Genomic DNA, 20,192 nt, shown 5'->3' with positions numbered 1-20,192 from the left:
CCCCAGTTTGGGAATACCTGCAATAAGACACAGCACAGACACACCCCAGTTTGGGAATACCTGCAATAAGACACAGCACAGACAAACCCCAGTTTGGGAATACCTGCAATAAGACATACCCCAGTTTGGGAATACCTGCAATAAGACACAGCACAGACACACCCCAGTTTGGGAATACCTGCAATAAGACACAGCACAGACAAACCCCAGTTTGGGAATACCTACAATAAGACACAGCACAGACAAACCCCAGTTTGGGAATACCTACAATAAGACACAGCACAGACAAACCCCAGTTTGGGAATACCTGCAATAAGACACAGCACAGACAAACCCCAGTTTGGGAATACCTACAATAAGACACAGCACAGACATACCCCAGTTTGGGAATACCTGCAATTAGACATACCCCAGTTTGGGAATACCTGCAAGAAGACATACCCCAGTTTGGGAAAACCTGCAATAAGACATACCCCAGTTTGGGAATACCTGCAATAAGACACAGCACAGACAAACCCCAGTTTGAGAATACCTGCAATAAGACACAGCACAGACATACCCCAGTTTGGGAATACCTGCAATAAGACACAGCACAGACATACCCCAGTTTGGGAATACCTGCAATAAGACAGACCCCAGTTTGGGAATACCTGCAATAAGACACAGCACAGACAAACCCCAGTTTGGGAATACCTGCAATAAGACACAGCACAGACATACCCCAGTTTGGGAATACCTGCAATAAGACAGACCCCAGTTTGGGAATACCTGCAATAAGACACAGCACAGACATACCCCAGTTTGGGAATACCTGCAATAAGACACAGCACAGACATACCCCAGTTTGGGAATACCTGCAATAAGACACAGCACAGACACACCCCAGTTTGGGAATACCTGCAATAAGACACAGCACAGACACACCCCAGTTTGGGAATACCTGCAATAAGACACAGCACAGACATACCCCAGTTTGGGAATACCTGCAATAAGACACAGCACAGACATACCCCAGTTTGGGAATACCTGCAATAAGACACAGCACAGACAAACCCCAGTTTGGGAATACCTGCAATAAGACATACCCCAGTTTGGGAATACCTGCAATAAGACACAGCACAGACACACCCCAGTTTGGGAATACCTGCAATAAGACACAGCACAGACAAACCCCAGTTTGGGAATACCTACAATAAGACACAGCACAGACAAACCCCAGTTTGGGAATACCTACAATAAGACACAGCACAGACAAACCCCAGTTTGGGAATACCTGCAATAAGACACAGCACAGACAAACCCCAGTTTGGGAATACCTACAATAAGACACAGCACAGACATACCCCAGTTTGGGAATTACCTGCAATTAGACATACCCCAGTTAGGGAATACCTGCAAGAAGACATACCCCAGTTTGGGAAAACCTGCAATAAGACATACCCCAGTTTGGGAATACCTGCAATAAGACACAGCACAGACAAACCCCAGTTTGAGAATACCTGCAATAAGACACAGCACAGACACACCCCAGTTTGGGAATACCTGCAATAAGACACAGCACAGACACACCCCAGTTTGGGAATACCTGCAATAAGACACAGCACAGACAAACCCCAGTTTGGGAATACCTGCAATAAGACACAGCACAGACACACCCCAGTTTGGGAATAACTGCAATAAGACACAGCACAGACATACCCCAGTTTGGGAATACCTGCAATAAGACATACCCCAGTTTGGGAATACCTGCAATAAGACATACCCCAGTTTGGGAATACCTGCAATAAGACATACCCCAGTTTGGGAATACCTGCAATAAGACACAGCACAGACACACCCCAGTTTGGGAATACCTGCAATAAGACATACCCCAGTTTGGGAATACCTGCAATAAGACACAGCACAGACACACCCCAGTTTGGAAATACCTGCAATAAGACATACCCCAGTTTGGGAATACCTGCAAGACACAGCACAGACACACCCCAGTTTGGGAATACCTGCAATAAGACACAGCACAGACACACCCCAGTTTGGGAATACCTGCAATAAGACACAGCACAGACACACCCCAGTTTGGGAATACCTGCAATAAGACACAGCACAGACACACCCCAGTTTGGGAATACCTGCAATAAGACACAGCACAGACAAACCCCAGTTTGGGAATACCTGCAATAAAACACAGCACAGACATACCCCAGTTTGGGAATACCTGCAATAAGACACAGCACAGACATACCCCAGTTTGGGAATACCTGCAATAAGACACAGCACAGACACACCCCAGTTTGGGAATACCTGCAATAAGACACAGCACAGACACACCCCAGTTTGGGAATACCTGCAATAAGACACAGCACAGACATACCCCAGTTTGGGAATACCTGCAATAAGACACAGCACAGACATACCCCAGTTTGGGAATACCTGCAATAAGACACAGCACAGACAAACCCCAGTTTGGGAATACCTGCAATAAGACATACCCCAGTTTGGGAATACCTGCAATAAGACACAGCACAGACACACCCCAGTTTGGGAATACCTGCAATAAGACACAGCACAGACAAACCCCAGTTTGGGAATACCTACAATAAGACACAGCACAGACAAACCCCAGTTTGGGAATACCTACAATAAGACACAGCACACACAAACCCCAGTTTGGGAATACCTGCAATAAGACACAGCACAGACAAACCCCAGTTTGGGAATACCTGCAATAAGACACAGCACAGACAAACCCCAGTTTGGGAATACCTACAATAAGACACAGCACAGACATACCCTAGTTTGGGAATACCTGCAATAAGACATACCCCAGTTTGGGAATACCTGCAAGAAGACATACCCCAGTTTGGGAATACCTGCAATAAGACATACCCCAGTTTGGGAATACCTGCAATAAGACACAGCACAGACAAACCCCAGTTTGGGAATACCTGCAATAAGACACAGCACAGACACACCCCAGTTTGGGAATACCTGCAATAAGACACAACACAGACACACCCCAGTTTGGGAATACCTGCAATAAGACACAGCACAGACAAACCCCAGTTTGGGAATACCTGCAATAAGACACAGCACAGACACACCCCAGTTTGGGAATACCTGCAATAAGACACAGCACAGACATACCCCAGTTTGGGAATACCTGCAATAAGACACAGCACAGACATACCCCAGTTTGGGAATACCTGCAATAAGACACAGCACAGACATACCCCAGTTTGGGAATACCTGCAATAAGACAGACCCCAGTTTGGGAATACCTGCAATAAGACACAGCACAGACAAACCCCAGTTTGGGAATACCTGCAATAAGACACAGCACAGACATACCCCAGTTTGGGAATACCTGCAATAAGACAGACCCCAGTTTGGGAATACCTGCAATAAGACACAGCACAGACATACCCCAGTTTGGGAATACCTGCAATAAGACACAGCACAGACATACCCCAGTTTGGGAATACCTGCAATAAGACACAGCACAGACACACCCCAGTTTGGGAATACCTGCAATAAGACAGACCCCAGTTTGGGAATACCTGCAATAAGACACAGCACAGACATACCCCAGTTTGGGAATACCTGCAATAAGACACAGCACAGACATACCCCAGTTTGGGAATACCTGCAATAAGACACAGCACAGACACACCCCAGTTTGGGAATACCTGCAATAAGACACAGCACAGACATACCCCAGTTTGGGAATACCTGCAATAAGACACAGCACAGACAAACCACAGTTTGGGAATACCTGCAATAAGACATACCCCAGTTTGGGAATACCTGCAATAAGACACAGCACAGACACACCCCAGTTTGGGAATACCTGCAATAAGACACAGCACAGACAAACCCCAGTTTGGGAATACCTACAATAAAACACAGCACAGACAAACCCGTTTGGGAATACCTACAATAAGACACAGCACAGACAAACCCCAGTTTGGGAATACCTGCAATAAGACACAGCACAGACAAACCCCAGTTTGGGAATACCTGCAATAAGACACAACACAGACAAACCCCAGTTTGGGAATACCTACAATAAGACACAGCACAGACATACCCCAGTTTGGGAATACCTGCAATAAGACATACCCCAGTTTGGGAATACCTGCAATAAGACATACCCCAGTTTGGGAATACCTGCAATAAGACATACCCCAGTTTGGGAATACCTGCAATAAGACATACCCCAGTTTGGGAATACCTGCAATAAGACATACCCCAGTTTGGGAATACTTGCAATAAGACATACCCCAGTTTGGGAATACCTGCAATAAGACATACCCCAGTTTGGGAATACCTGCAATAAGACATACCCCAGTTTGGGAATACCTGCAATAAGACATACCCCAGTTTGGGAATACCTGCAATAAGACACAGCACAGACACACCCCAGTTTGGGAATACCTGCAATAAGACATACCCCAGTTTGGGAATACCTGCAATAAGAAACAGCACAGACACACCCCAGTTTGGGAATACCTGCAATAAGACATACCCCAGTTTGGGAATACCTACAATAAGACACAGCACAGACACACCCCAGTTTGGGAATACCTGCAGTAAGACACAGCACAGACACACCCCAGTTTGGGAATACCTGCAATAAGACATACCCCAGTTTGGGAATACCTGCAATAAGACACAGCACAGACACACCCCAGTTTGGGAATACCTGCAATAAGACACAGCACAGACATACCCCAGTTTGGGAATACCTGCAATAAGACATACCCCAGTTTGGGAATACCTGCAATAAGACATACCCCAGTTTGGGAATACCTGCAATAAGACACAGCACAGGCACACCCCAGTTTGGGAATACCTGCAATAAGACATACCCCAGTTTGGGAATACCTGCAATAAGACACACCCCAGTTTGGGAATACCTGCAATAAGACATACCCCAGTTTGGGAATACCTGCAATAAGACATACCCCAGTTTGGGAATACCTACAATAAGACACAGCACAGACATACCCCAGTTTGGGAATACCTGCAATAAGACATACCCCAGTTTGGGAATACCTGCAAGAAGACATACCCCAGTTTGGGAATACCTGCAATAAGACAAACCCCAGTTTGGGAATACCTGCAATAAGACACAGCACAGACACACCCCGGTTTGGGAATACCTGCAATAAGACACAGCACAGACACACCCCAGTTTGGGAATACCTGCAATAAGACACAGCACAGACAAACCCCAGTTTGGGAATACCTGCAATAAGACACAGCACAGACACACCCCAGTTTGGGAATACCTGCAATAAGACATACCCCAGTTTGGGAATACCTGCAATAAGACATACCCCAGTTTGGGAATACCTGCAATAAGACATACCCCAGTTTGGGAATACCTGCAATAAGACATACCCCAGTTTGGGAATACCTGCAATAAGACACAGCACAGACACACCCCAGTTTGGGAATACCTGCAATAAGACATACCCCAGTTTAGGAATACCTACAATAAGACACAGCACAGACACACCCCAGTTTGGGAATACCTGCAATAAGACACAGCACAGACACACCCCAGTTTGGGAATACCTGCAATAAGACACAGCACAGACACACCCCAGTTTGGGAATATCTGCAATAAGACATACCCCAGTTTGGGAATACCTGCAATAAGACATACCCCAGTTTGGGAATACCTGCAATAAGACATACCCCAGTTTGGGAATACCTACAATAAGACACAGCACAGACATACCCCAGTTTGGGAATACCTGCAATAAGACACAACACAGACATACCCCAGTTTGGGAATACCTGCAATAAGACACAGCACAGTTTGGGAATACCTGCAATAAGACATACCCCAGTTTGGGAATACCTGCAATAAGACATACCCCAGTTTGGGAATACCTGCAATAAGACATACCCCAGTTTGGGAATACCTGCAATAAGACACACCCCAGTTTGGGAATACCTGCAATAAGACATACCCCAGTTTGGGAATACCTGCAATAAGACATACCCCAGTTTGGGAATACCTGCAATAAGACACACCCCAGTTTGGGAATACCTGCAATAAGACATACCCCAGTTTGGGAATACCTGCAATAAGACACACCCCAGTTTGGGAATTCCTGCAATAAGACATACCCCAGTTTGGGAATACCTGCAATAAGACATACCCCAGTTTGGGAATACCTGCAATAAGACATACCCCAGTTTGGGAATACCTGCAATAAGACACACCCCAGTTTGGGAATACCTGCAATAAGACATACCCCAGTTTGGGAATACCTGCAATAAGACATACCCCAGTTTGGGAATACCTACAATAAGACACACCCCAGTTTGGGAATACCTGCAATAAGACATACCCCAGTTTGGGAATACCTGCAATAAGACACAGCACAGACACACCCCAGTTTGGGAATACCTGCAATAAGACATACCCCAGTTTGGGAATACCTGCAATAAGACATACCCCAGTTTGGGAATACCTACAATAAGACACACCCCAGTTTGGGAATACCTGCAATAAGACATACCCCAGTTTGGGAATACCTGCAATAAGACATACCCCAGTTTGGGAATACCTGCAATAAGACATACCCCAGTTTGGGAATACCTACAATAAGACACACCCCAGTTTGGGAATACCTGCAATAAGACACAGCACAGACATACTTTGATGAATCCATTTTAATGGAAAATGTAAAACCCCTTTGAACTTCAATGTACAAAGCATATAACACTTGCATTTTAAAATTACAAATTGAAGCAAGCCATGTTTTAAAAAATACATCAGTGAATATGTATATATTTACACAATTGTTTTCGTTTAAACTTCAAAATTTGAATAAATTATTTTTTGTGTGTAAATGTCTCCATTTTACAGTGAATACTTCTCAATAAAATGCTGACGTGTATTATTCATGTAGTCTTTTTTTTACATAATACAACTGTACACGGTTTCATACAATAGAATAGTTTGGCAGTTTGTTTTTAAAAGATATGGCATGAGGACGAATTCAGCAGCGACTCCCAGAGTTCTCGGCGACAGCTGAAGTCTGTTTCCTCTCACAGTAACTGTCTCAATGTAGGAAACGGCATCCGTCTCACAACTCATCATTTAGCAAACTGTACAAGTCACATTTACATTTCATCTAGAACATCATCGCATTTACAACTCCTATAAAATAAATACATAATTTTCACAGAAACAATATACAACAGTTTGAAAGAAAGAAATGAACTAAACAAACAAAAGGAAAACAGGAACAAACAGAGAACAGAAGGTTCCAGAACAGCAGTCCAGATTGATTCTACTGAACTCAGTTCTCCTGATGCTGGGTGGTGATGCTGCTGTGGTTAGTATCCTGATGCTGGGTAGTGATGCGGGTAGGGTCAGTATCCTGATGCTGGGTAGTGATGCTGCTATGGTCAGTATCCTGATGCTGTGGTCAGTATCCTGATGCTGGGTGGTGATGCTGCTGTGGTCAGTATCCTGATGCTGGGTAGTGATGCAGCTATGGTAAGTATCCTGATGCTGGGTAGTGATGCTGCTATGGTCAGTATCCTGATGCTGTGGTAGCGATGCTGCTGTGGTCAGTATCCTGATGCTGGGTGGTGATGCTGGTCAGTAACATGTAGTGTGTTCTGCTGTTGTGGTTAGTGTCAGTGTGTATATATCTGTTCCAGGCTGAAGGAAGATGTCTCAGAGAAGGAGGCGCCAGAGAGGGAGGAGCCAGAGAGGGAGGAGCCACAGAGGGAGGAGCCACAGAGGGAGGCGCCAGGGGGACTACGGGTCAGGAGTTCTCTTCCTCCTCCTGGCTGTACCTCCTCAGCGACGTCAATGCATCCTTCACAGAGTGGAACAAGATGTTCTTTACCTGGGGAGAGGACAGAGAGAAGAGGTTAAACAGGAGGGAGAGACAGAGAGGAGAGGTTAAACAGGAGGGAGAGACAGAGAGGAGAGGTTAAACAGGAGGGAGAGACAGAGAGAGAGATGGAGAGAGGGCGAGGACAGAGAGGAGAGGTTAAACAGGAGGGAGAGGTTAAACAGGAGGGGGAGGTTAAACAGGAGGGAGAGATAGAGAGAGAGAGACGGAGAGGACAGAGAGGAGAGGTTAAACAGGAGGGAGAGATAGAGAGAGAGAGAGGGCGAGGACAGAGAGGAGAGGTTAAACAGGAGGGAGAGATAGAGATGGAGAGAGGGCGAGGACAGAGGAGAGGTTAAACAGGAGGGAGAGACAGAGAGGAGAGGTTAAACAGGAGGGAGAGGTAGAGAGAGAGAGGGCGAGGACAGAGGAGAGGTTAAACAGGAGGGAGAGAGAGAGATGGAGAGAGGGCGAGGACAGAGGAGAGGTTAAACAGGAGAGAGAGAGAGAGGAGAGGTTAAACAGGAGAGAGGGGACAGAGAGGGAGACGGAGAGAGAGGGAGACGGAGAGAGACGGAGACGGAGAGAGAGGGAGACGGAGAGAGAGGGAGACGGAGAGAGATATACTTTAAAACATATATGTACACCTTTATTGGCCCAATAGTTAAATAAATAAAGTTGCACTTTGCAGAAATTGCTCCTCCATTTCCTGGTTGCTAAAACTAAGTTTGTCTAATTTCAGTTTGAGACAAAATAAGATGGTACAATTCTCAACACCGCTGTGAAATATCTTTTCCATAACCAAGAATATTGGTTAACTGGACACCCAGCGTCATAACCTGTTATATATCTCATATATATATACCCTGTACCCCTGTCCTGGTCCCCTGTCCTGGTCCCCTGTACCCCTGTCCTGGTCCCCTGTACCCCTGTCCTGGTCCCCTGTCCTGGTCCCCTGTACCCCTGTCCTGGTGCCCTGTACCCCTGTCCTGGTCCCCTGTACCCCTGTCCTGGTCCCTTGTCCTGGTCCCCTGTACCCCTGTCCTGGTCCCCTGTACCCCTGTCCTGGTCCCTTGTCCTGGTCCCCTGTACCCCTGTCCTGGTCCCCTGTACCCCTGTCCTGGTCCCCTGTACCCCTGTCCTGGTCCCCTGTACCCCTGTCCTGGTCCCCTGTACCCCTGTCCTGGTCCCCTGTACCCCTGTCCTGGTCCCTTGTCCTGGTCCCCTGTACCCCTGTCCTGGTCCCTTGTCCTGGTCCCCTGTCCCCCTGTCCTGGTCCCTTGTCCTGGTCCCTTGTCCTGGTCCCCTGTCCTAGTCCCCTGTACCCCTGTCCTGGTCCCCTGTACCCCTGTCCTGGTCCCCTGTCCTGGTCCCCTGTACCCCTGTCCTGGTCCCCTGTACCCCTGTCCTGGTCCCCTGTACCCCTGTCCTGGTCCCCTGTACCCCTGTCCTGGTCCACTGTACATAGAACCCCTGACACCCCACACCTCTACAAAGTTCACATTTACAAGCCACCAATACAGAATGAAGGGATGGGTCTCTGATGAACTGGCTGAAATCAGAAGGAAACGGAAAGCAGTGTGGGCTAAAGCAAGACGGTCTAATTCAGCTGATGATCGGATGGCTTTTAACACCGCCTTCTGAATCAGGGTGTGACTATGACCTGAAATCAGAATACTACCTTCTGAATCAGGGTGTGACTATGACCTGAAATCAGAATACTGTCTTCTGAATCAGGGTGTGACTATGACCTGAAATCAGAATACTACCTTCTGAATCAGGGTGTGACTATGACCTGAAATCAGAATACTGCCTTCTGAATCAGGGTGTGACTATGACCTGAAATCAGAATACTGCCTTCTGAATCAGGGTGTGACTATGACCTGAAATCAGAATACTGCCTTCTGAATCAGGATGTGACTATGACCTGAAATCAGAATACTGCCTTCTGAATCAGGATGTGACTATGACCAGAACCATACTGCCTTGGTGTTTGACACTGGGGACAATACCGTCTTGGTGTTTGACACTGTGGACCAGACCGTCTTGGTGTTTGACACTGGGGACCAGACCGTCTTGGTGTTTGACACTGTGGACCAGGCCGTCTTGGTGTTTGACACTGTGGACCATACTGCCTTGGTGTTTGACACTGGGGACCAGACCGTCTTGGTGTTTGACACTGTGGACCAGGCCGTCTTGGTGTTTGTCACTGTGGACCAGACCGTCTTGGTGTTTGACACTGGGGACCATACCGTCTTGGTGTTTGACACTGGGGACCATACCGTCTTGGTGTTTGACACTGTGGACCAGACCGTCTTGGTGTTTGACACTGTGGACCAGACCGTCTTGGTGTTTGACACTGGGGACCAGACCGTCTTGGTGTTTGACACTGTGGACCATACTGCCTTGGTGTTTGACACTGGGGACCAGACCGTCTTGGTGTTTGACACTGTGGACCAGACCGTCTTGGTGTTTGACACTGGGGACCAGACCGTCTTGGTGTTTGACACTGTGGACCAGGCCGTCTTGGTGTTTGACACTGTGGACCATACTGCCTTGGTGTTTGACACTGGGGACCAGACCGTCTTGGTGTTTGACACTGTGGACCAGGCCGTCTTGGTGTTTGTCACTGTGGACCAGACCGTCTTGGTGTTTGACACTGGGGACCATACCGTCTTGGTGTTTGACACTGGGGACCATACCGTCTTGGTGTTTGACACTGTGGACCAGACCGTCTTGGTGTTTGACACTGTGGACCAGACCGTCTTGGTGTTTGACACTGGGGACCAGACCGTCTTGGTGTTTGACACTGTGGACCATACTGCCTTGGTGTTTGACACTGGGGACCAGACCGTCTTGGTGTTTGACACTGTGGACCAGACCGTCTTGGTGTTTGACACTGGGGACCAGACCGTCTTGGTGTTTGACACTGGGGACCAGACCGTCTTGGTGTTTGACACTGGGGACCAGACCGTCTTGGTGTTTGACACTGTGGACCATACTGCCTTGGTGTTTGACACTGGGGACCAGACCGTCTTGGTGTTTGACACTGTGGACCAGGCCGTCTTGGTGTTTGACACTGTGGACCAGACCGTCTTGGTGTTTGACACTGTGGACCAGACCGTCTTGGTGTTTGACACTGGGGACCAGACCGTCTTGGTGTTTGACACTGTGGACCATACCGTCTTGGTGTTTGACACTGTGGACCAGACCGTCTTGGTGTTTGACACTGGGGACCAGACCGTCTTGGTGTTTGACACTGTGGACCATACCGTCTTGGTGTTTGACACTGTGGACCAGACCGTCTTGGTGTTTGACACTGTGGACCATACCATCTTGGTGTAGAGATTGAACTGTATTTGGGATTACTGGTCATGCTCTGGAGTGGTTTGTGAACTACTTGTCAAATAGAACCCAGTGTGTTAAGGCAGATGGTTCGGACACCGTTGAGTTGTGCTCGGTGTGCCTCAAGGATCCATTTTAGGTCCCCTGTTAATTATCTGTATCAACAACATTGTGAGCCATATTGAGACAGCTGATGTTCATTTTCATGTGGATGACACTGTTCTCCAGTCAGGTGACAGCAGTTTAACACTGTTCTCCAGTCAGGTGACATCAGTTTAACTCTGTTCTCCAGTCAGGTGACAGCAGTTTAACACTGTTCTCCAGTCAGGTGACAGCAGTTTAACACTGTTCTCCAGTCAGGTGACAGCAGTTTAACTCTGTTCTCCAGTCAGGTGACAGCAGTTTAACACTGTTCTCCAGTCAGGTGACAGCAGTTGAACACTGTTCTCCAGTCAGGTGGCAGCAGTTTAACACTGTTCTCCAGTCAGGTGACAGCAGTTTAACACTGTTCTCCAGTCAGGTGACAGCAGTTTAACACTGTTCTCTAGTCAGGTGCAGTTTAACACTGTTCTCTAGTCAGGTGCAGTTTAACACTGTTCTCTAGTCGGGTGACAGCAGTTTAACACTGTTCTCCAGTCGGGTGACAGCAGTTTAACGCTGTTCTCCAGTCAGGTGACAGCAGTTTAACACTGTTCTCCAGTCAGGTGACAGCAGTTAAACACTGTTCTCCAGTCAGGTGACAGCAGTTTAACACTGTTCTCCAGTCAGGTGACAGCAGTTTAACACTGTTCTCCAGTCAGGTGCAGTTTAACACTGTTTTCTAGTCAGGTGCAGTTTAACACTGTTCTCTAGTCAGGTGCAGTTTAACACTGTTCTCTAGTCAGGTGCAGTTTAACACTGTTCTCTAGTCAGGTGCAGTTTAACACTGTTCTCTAGTCAGGTGCAGTTTAACACTGTTCTCTAGTCAGGTGACAGCAATTTAACACTGTTCTCCAGTCAGGTGACAGCAGTTTAACTCTGTTCTCCAGTCAGGTGACAGCAGTTTAACACTGTTCTCCAGTCAGGTGACAGCAGTTTAACACTGTTCTCTAGTCAGGTGACAGCAGTTTAACACTGTTCTCCAGTCAGGTGCAGTTTAACACTGTTCTCCAGTCAGGTGACAGCAGTTTAACTCTGTTCTCCAGTCAGGTGACAGCAGTTTAACACTGTTCTCCAGTCAGGTGACAGCAGTTTAACACTGTTCTCTAGTCAGGTGACAGCAGTTTAACACTGTTCTCCAGTCAGGTGCAGTTTAACACTGTTCTCCAGTCAGGTGACAGCAGTTTAACACTGTTCTCCAGTCAGGTGCAGTTTAACACTGTTCTCCAGTCAGGTGACAGCAGTTTAACACTGTTCTCCAGTCAGGTGACAGCAGTTTAACACTGTTCTCTAGTCAGGTGACAGCAGTTTAACACTGTTCTCCAGTCAGGTGCAGTTTAACACTGTTCTCCAGTCAGGTGACAGCAGTTTAACACTGTTCTCTAGTCAGGTGACAGCAGTTTAACACTGTTCTCTAGTCAGGTGACAGCAGTTTAACACTGTTCTCTAGTCAGGTGACAGCAGTTTAACACTTCTCTAGTCAGGTGACAGCAGTTTAACACTGTTCTCCAGTCAGGTGCAGTTTAACACTGTTCTCCAGTCAGGTGACAGCAGTTTAACACTGTTCTCCAGTCAGGTGACAGCAGTTTAACACTGTTCTCCAGTCAGGTGACAGCAGTTTAACACTGTTCTCCAGTCAGGTGACAGCAGTTTAACACTGTTCTCTAGTCAGGTGACAGGAGTTTAACACTGTTCTCTAGTCAGGTGACAGCAGTTTAACACTGTTCTCCAGTCAGGTGACAGCAGTTTAACACTGTTCTCCAGTCAGGTGACAGCAGTTTAACACTGTTCTCTAGTCAGGTGACAGCAGTTTAACACTGTTCTCCAGTCAGTCAGGTGACAGCAATTTAACACTGTTCTCCAGTCAGGTGACAGCAGTTTAACACTGTTCTCCAGTCAGGTGACAGCAGTTTAACACTGTTCTCTAGTCAGGTGACAGCAGTTTAACACTGTTCTCCAGTCAGGTGCAGTTTAACACTGTTCTCTAGTCAGGTGACAGCAGTTTAACACTGTTCTCTAGTCAGGTGACAGCAGTTTAACTCTGTTCTCCAGTCAGGTGACAGCAGTTTAACACTGTTCTCCAGTCAGGTGACAGCAGTTTAACACTGTTCTCCAGTCAGGTGACAGCAGTTTAACACTGTTCTCTAGTCAGGTGACAGCAGTTTAACACTGTTCTCTAGTCAGGTGACAGCAGTTTAACACTGTTCTCCAGTCAGGTGCAGTTTAACACTGTTCTCTAGTCAGGTGACAGCAGTTTAACACTGTTCTCTAGTCAGGTGACAGCAGTTTAACACTGTTCTCCAGTCAGGTGACAGCAGTTTAACACTGTTCTCCAGTCAGGTGACAGCAGTTTAACACTGTTCTCCAGTCAGGTGACAGCAGTTTAACACTGTTCTCCAGTCAGGTGACAGCAGTTTAACACTGTTCTCTAGTCAGGTGACAGCAGTTTAACACTGTTCTCTAGTCAGGTGACAGCAGTTTAACTCTGTTCTCCAGTCAGGTGACAGCAGTTTAACACTGTTCTCCAGTCAGGTGACAGCAGTTTAACACTGTTCTCCAGTCAGGTGACAGCAGTTTAACACTGTTCTCCAGTCAGGTGACAGCAGTTTAACACTGTTCTCTAGTCAGGTGACAGCAGTTTAACACTGTTCTTTAGTCGGGTGACAGCAGGCTGTTCTCCAGTCGGGTGACAGCAGTTTAACACTGTTCTCCAGTCAGGTGACAGCAGTTTAACACTGTTCTCCAGTCAGGTGACAGCAGTTTAACACTGTTCTCCAGTCAGGTGACAGCAGTTTAACACTGTTCTCTAGTCAGGTGACAGCAGTTTAACACTGTTCTCCAGTCAGGTGCAGTTTAACACTGTTCTCCAGTCAGGTGACAGCAGTTTAACACTGTTCTCCAGTCAGGTGACAGCAGTTTAACGCTGTTCTCCAGTCGGGTGACAGCAGTTTAACGCTGTTCTCCAGTCAGGTGACAGCAGTTTAACACTGTTCTCCAGTCAGGTGACAGCAGTTTAACACTGTTCTCCAGTCAGGTGACAGCAGTTTAACACTGTTCTCCAGTCAGGTGACAGCAGTTTAACACTGTTCTCCAGTCAGGTGACAGCAGTTTAACATTGTTCTCCAGTCAGGTGCAGTTTAACACTGTTCTCTAGTCAGGTGCAGTTTAACACTGTTCTCTAGTCAGGTGCAGTTTAACACTGTTCTCTAGTCAGGTGCAGTTTAACACTGTTCTCCAGTCAGGTGACAGCAGTTTAACACTGTTCTCCAGTCAGGTGACAGCAGTTTAACTCTGTTCTCCAGTCAGGTGACAGCAGTTTAACACTGTTCTCCAGTCAGGTGACAGCAGTTTAACACTGTTCTCCAGTCAGGTGACAGCAGTTTAACTCTGTTCTCCAGTCAGGTGGCAGCAGTTTAACACTGTTCTCCAGTCAGGTGACAGCAGTTTAACACTGTTCTCTAGTCAGGTGACAACAGTTTAACACTGTTCTCCAGTCAGGTGGCAGCAGTTTAACACTGTTCTCCAGTCAGGTGACAGCAGTTTAACACTGTTCTCCAGTCAGGTGACAGCAGTTTAACACTGTTCTCCAGTCAGGTGACAGCAGTTTAACTCTGTTCTCCAGTCAGGTGACAGCAGTTTAACACTGTTCTCCAGTCAGGTGACAGCAGTTTAACACTGTTCTCCAGTCAGGTGACAGCAGTTTAACACTGTTCTCCAGTCAGGTGACAGCAGTTTAACACTGTTCTCCAGTCAGGTGACAGCAGTTTAACACTGTTCTCTAGTCAGGTGCAGTTTAACACTGTTCTCTAGTCAGGTGCAGTTTAACACTGTTCTCTAGTCGGGTGACAGCAGTTTAACACTGTTCTCCAGTCGGGTGACAGCAGTTTAACGCTGTTCTCCAGTCAGGTGACAGCAGTTTAACACTGTTCTCCAGTCAGGTGACAGCAGTTAAACACTGTTCTCCAGTCAGGTGACAGCAGTTTAACACTGTTCTCCAGTCAGGTGACAGCAGTTTAACACTGTTCTCCAGTCAGGTGCAGTTTAACACTGTTTTCTAGTCAGGTGCAGTTTAACACTGTTCTCTAGTCAGGTGCAGTTTAACACTGTTCTCTAGTCAGGTGCAGTTTAACACTGTTCTCTAGTCAGGTGCAGTTTAACACTGTTCTCCAGTCAGGTGACAGCAGTTTAACACTGTTCTCTAGTCAGGTGACAGCAGTTTAACACTGTTCTCCAGTCAGGTGACAGCAGTTTAACTCTGTTCTCCAGTCAGGTGACAGCAGTTTAACACTGTTCTCCAGTCAGGTGACAGCAGTTTAACACTGTTCTCTAGTCAGGTGACAGCAGTTTAACACTGTTCTCCAGTCAGGTGCAGTTTAACACTGTTCTCCAGTCAGGTGACAGCAGTTTAACACTGTTCTCCAGTCAGGTGACAGCAGTTTAACACTGTTCTCCAGTCAGGTGACAGCAGTTTAACACTGTTCTCTAGTCAGGTGACAGCAGTTTAACACTGTTCTCCAGTCAGGTGACAGCAGTTTAACACTGTTCTCCAGTCAGGTGACAGCAGTTTAACACTGTTCTCCAGTCAGGTGACAGCAGTTTAACACTGTTCTCCAGTCAGGTGACAGCAGTTTAACACTGTTCTCCAGTCAGGTGACAGCAGTTTAACACTGTTCTCTAGTCAGGTGACAGCAGTTTAACACTGTTCTCCAGTCAGGTGCAGTTTAACACTGTTCTCCAGTCAGGTGACAGCAGTTAACACTGTTCTCCAGTCAGGTGACAGCAGTTTAACACTGTTCTCTAGTCAGGTGACAGCAGTTTAACACTGTTCTCTAGTCAGGTGACAGCAGTTTAACACTGTTCTCTAGTCAGTCAGGTGACAGCAGTTTAACACTGTTCTCCAGTCAGGTGACAGCAGTTTAACACTGTTCTCCAGTCAGGTGACAGCAGTTTAACACTGTTCTCCAGTCAGGTGACAGCAGTTTAACACTGTTCTCCAGTCAGGTGACAGCAGTTTAACACTGTTCTCTAGTCAGGTGACAGGCAGTTTAACACTGTTCTCTAGTCAGGTGACAGCAGTTTAACACTGTTCTCCAGTCAGGTGACAGCAGTTTAACACTGTTCTCCAGTCAGGTGACAGCAGTTTAACACTGTTCTCTAGTCAGGTGACAGCAGTTTAACACTGTTCTCCAGTCAGTCAGGTGACAGCAATTTAACACTGTTCTCCAGTCAGGTGACAGCAGTTTAACACTGTTCTCCAGTCAGGTGACAGCAGTTTAACACTGTTCTCTAGTCAGGTGACAGCAGTTTAACACTGTTCTCCAGTCAGGTGCAGTTTAACACTGTTCTCTAGTCAGGTGACAGCAGTTTAACACTGTTCTCTAGTCAGGTGACAGCAGTTTAACTCTGTTTTCCAGTCAGGTGACAGCAGTTTAACACTGTTCTCCAGTCAGGTGACAACACTGTTTTAGTCAGGTGACAGCAGTTTAACACTGTTCTCCAGTCAGGTGACAGCAGTTTAACACTGTTCTCTCTAGTCAGGTGACAGCAGTTTAACACTGTTCTCTCCAGTCAGGTGACAGCAGTTTAACACTGTTCTCCAGTCAGGTGACAGCAGTTTAACACTGTTCTCTAGTCAGGTGACAGCAGTTTAACTCTGTTCTCCAGTCAGGTGACAGCAGTTTAACACTGTTCTCCAGTCAGGTGACAGCAGTTTAACACTGTTCTCCAGTCAGGTGACAGCAGTTTAACACTGTTCTCTAGTCAGGTGACAGCAGTTTAACACTGTTCTCTAGTCAGGTGACAGCAGTTTAACTCTGTTCTCCAGTCAGGTGACAGCAGTTTAACACTGTTCTCCAGTCAGGTGACAGCAGTTTAACACTGTTCTCCAGTCAGGTGCAGTTTAACACTGTTCTCCAGTCAGGTGACAGCAGTTTAACACTGTTCTCTAGTCAGGTGACAGCAGTTTAACACTGTTCTTTAGTCGGGTGACAGCAGTTTAACGCTGTTCTCCAGTCGGGTGACAGCAGTTTAACGCTGTTCTCCAGTCAGGTGACAGCAGTTTAACACTGTTCTCCAGTCAGGTGACAGCAGTTTAACACTGTTCTCCAGTCAGGTGACAGCAGTTTAACACTGTTCTCCAGTCAGGTGCAGTTTAACACTGTTCTCTAGTCAGGTGACAGCAGTTTAACACTGTTCTCCAGTCAGGTGCAGTTTAACACTGTTCTCCAGTCAGGTGACAGCAGTTTAACACTGTTCTCCAGTCAGGTGACAGCAGTTTAACGCTGTTCTCCAGTCGGGTGACAGCAGTTTAACGCTGTTCTCCAGTCAGGTGACAGCAGTTTAACACTGTTCTCCAGTCAGGTGACAGCAGTTAAACACTGTTCTCCAGTCAGGTGACAGCAGTTTAACACTGTTCTCCAGTCAGGTGACAGCAGTTTAACACTGTTCTCCAGTCAGGTGACAGCAGTTTAACATTGTTCTCCAGTCAGGTGCAGTTTAACACTGTTCTCTAGTCAGGTGCAGTTTAACACTGTTCTCTAGTCAGGTGCAGTTTAACACTGTTCTCTAGTCAGGTGCAGTTTAACACTGTTCTCCAGTCAGGTGACAGCAGTTTAACACTGTTCTCCAGTCAGGTGACAGCAGTTTAACTCTGTTCTCCAGTCAGGTGACAGCAGTTTAACACTGTTCTCCAGTCAGGTGACAGCAGTTTAACACTGTTCTCCAGTCAGGTGACAGCAGTTTAACTCTGTTCTCCAGTCAGGTGGCAGCAGTTTAACACTGTTCTCCAGTCAGGTGACAGCAGTTTAACACTGTTCTCTAGTCAGGTGACAGCAGTTTAACACTGTTCTCTAGTCAGGTGACAACAGTTTAACACTGTTCTCCAGTCAGGTGGCAGCAGTTTAACACTGTTCTCCAGTCAGGTGACAGCAGTTTAACACTGTTCTCCAGTCAGGTGACAGCAGTTTAACACTGTTCTCCAGTCAGGTGACAGCAGTTTAACACTGCTCTCCAGTCAGGTGACAGCAGTTTAACACTGTTCTCTAGTCAGGTGACAGCAGTTTAACTCTGTTCTCCAGTCAGGTGACAGCAGTTTAACACTGTTCTCCAGTCAGGTGACAGCAGTTTAACACAGTCAGGTGACAGCAGTTTAACACTGTTCTCCAGTCAGGTGACAGCAGTTTAACACTGTTCTCCAGTCAGGTGACAGCAGTTTAACACTGTTCTCCAGTCAGGTGACAGCAGTTTAACACTGTTCTCCAGTCAGGTGACAGCAGTTTAACTCTGTTCTCTAGTCAGGTGACAGCAGTTTAACACTGTTCTCTAGTCAGGTGACAGCAGTTTAACACTGTTCTCCAGTCAGGTGACAGCAGTTTAACACTGTTCTCCAGTCAGGTGACAGCAGTTTAACACTGTTCTCTAGTCAGGTGACAGCAGTTTAACACTGTTCTCTAGTCAGGTGACAGCAGTTTAAGTCAGGTGACAGCAGTTTAACACTGTTCACTGTTCTCTAGTCAGGTGACAGCAGTTTAACACTGTTCTCTAGTCAGGTGACAGCAGTTTAACACTGTTCTCCAGTCAGGTGACAGCAGTTTAACACTGTTCTCTAGTCAGGTGACAGCAGTTTAACACTGTTCTCTAGTCAGGTGACAGCAGTTTAACACTGTTCTCTAGTCAGGTGACAGCAGTTTAACACTGTTCTCCAGTCAGGTGACAGCAGTTTAACACTGTTCTCCAGTCAGGTGACAGCAGTTTAACACTGTTCTCTAGTCAGGTGACAGCAGTTTAACACTGTTCTCTAGTCAGGTGACAGCAGTTTAACACTGTTCTCTAGTCAGGTGACAGCAGTTTAACACTGTTCTCCAGTCAGGTGACAGCAGTTTAACACTGTTCTCTAGTCAGGTGACAGCAGTTTGACTTTGGCTTTTGAAAAAGCTCAAACAGCTTTTACCATCCATCAACAGAATCTGAAGCTCGTTCTGAATGCCTGGTATTTACCAATACTAAACCCTCTGATAACCATGTCATTAGTACCGTGGCTAAATGCATGGTATTTACCAATACTAAACCCTCTGATAACCATGTCATTAGTACCGTGGCTAAATGCATGGTATTTACCAATACTAAACACTCTGATAACCATGTCATTAGTACCGTGGCTAAATGCATGGTATTTACCAATACTAAACCCTCTGAAAACCATGTCATTAGTACTAAATGCATGGTATTTACCAATACTAAACCCTCTGAAAACCATGTCATTAGTACTAAATGCATGGTATTTACCAATACTAAACCCTCTGAAAACCATGTCATTAGTACTAAATGCATGGTATTTACAATACTAAACCCTCTGAAAACCATGTCATTAGTACTAAATGCATGGTATTTACCAATACTAAACCCTCTGAAAACCATGTCATTAGTACCGTGGAAGGACTGAGAGCAGGGCAAAACGTACAGATGTCTGTAAGTTTGGGTGGATGAGAAGTTGAGCTTCACCAGAGAGAACCTTGTCTCTGTATTGAGTTTTATTACCGACACAAAGCCCGTTTCTCCTTCGCTCCCAGAAGAGAGCTCCTTCGTTGTACTTTTCTCTGTTTTGTACCGTGGTGATACTATGTCCACCGCCTTCAGAAAATATTCAAACCCCTCGACTTATCCACATTTTGTTGTGTTACAGGCCTGAATTCAAAATGGATTCTCACCCATCTACACACAATACCCCATCATGTTAAAGTGAAAATATGTTTTTAGGAATTTCTGCAAATGTATTAAAAATGAAATACAGAAATCTCATTTACATAAGTATCCACACCCCCTGAGTCAATACTCGGTAGAATC

At 46.5% G+C, this 20,192-nt stretch overlaps 1 protein-coding gene across 1 annotated transcript in view; it reads right to left on the bottom strand.

The window, feature by feature from the left end:
- Positions 1-6,675: 6,675 nt before the first annotated feature.
- LOC139381221 (probable JmjC domain-containing histone demethylation protein 2C) overlaps positions 6,676-20,192 on the bottom strand; it is a 235,668-nt gene continuing 222,151 nt past the window's right edge. The window contains exon 28 of the mRNA XM_071124680.1: positions 6,676-7,880. Coding sequence (XP_070980781.1) covers positions 7,797-7,880 — 84 coding nt within the window. The 3' untranslated portion in view covers positions 6,676-7,796. The remainder of the gene's footprint in view (positions 7,881-20,192) is intronic.

Source organism: Oncorhynchus clarkii, chromosome 23, assembly GCF_045791955.1.
Source record: "Oncorhynchus clarkii lewisi isolate Uvic-CL-2024 chromosome 23, UVic_Ocla_1.0, whole genome shotgun sequence".
In the NCBI taxonomy this organism is placed as follows: Eukaryota; Metazoa; Chordata; class Actinopteri; order Salmoniformes; family Salmonidae; genus Oncorhynchus; species Oncorhynchus clarkii.
The sequence above is the reverse complement of the archived record's forward strand: the minus strand, read 5'-3'. Positions and strand labels throughout refer to the sequence as shown.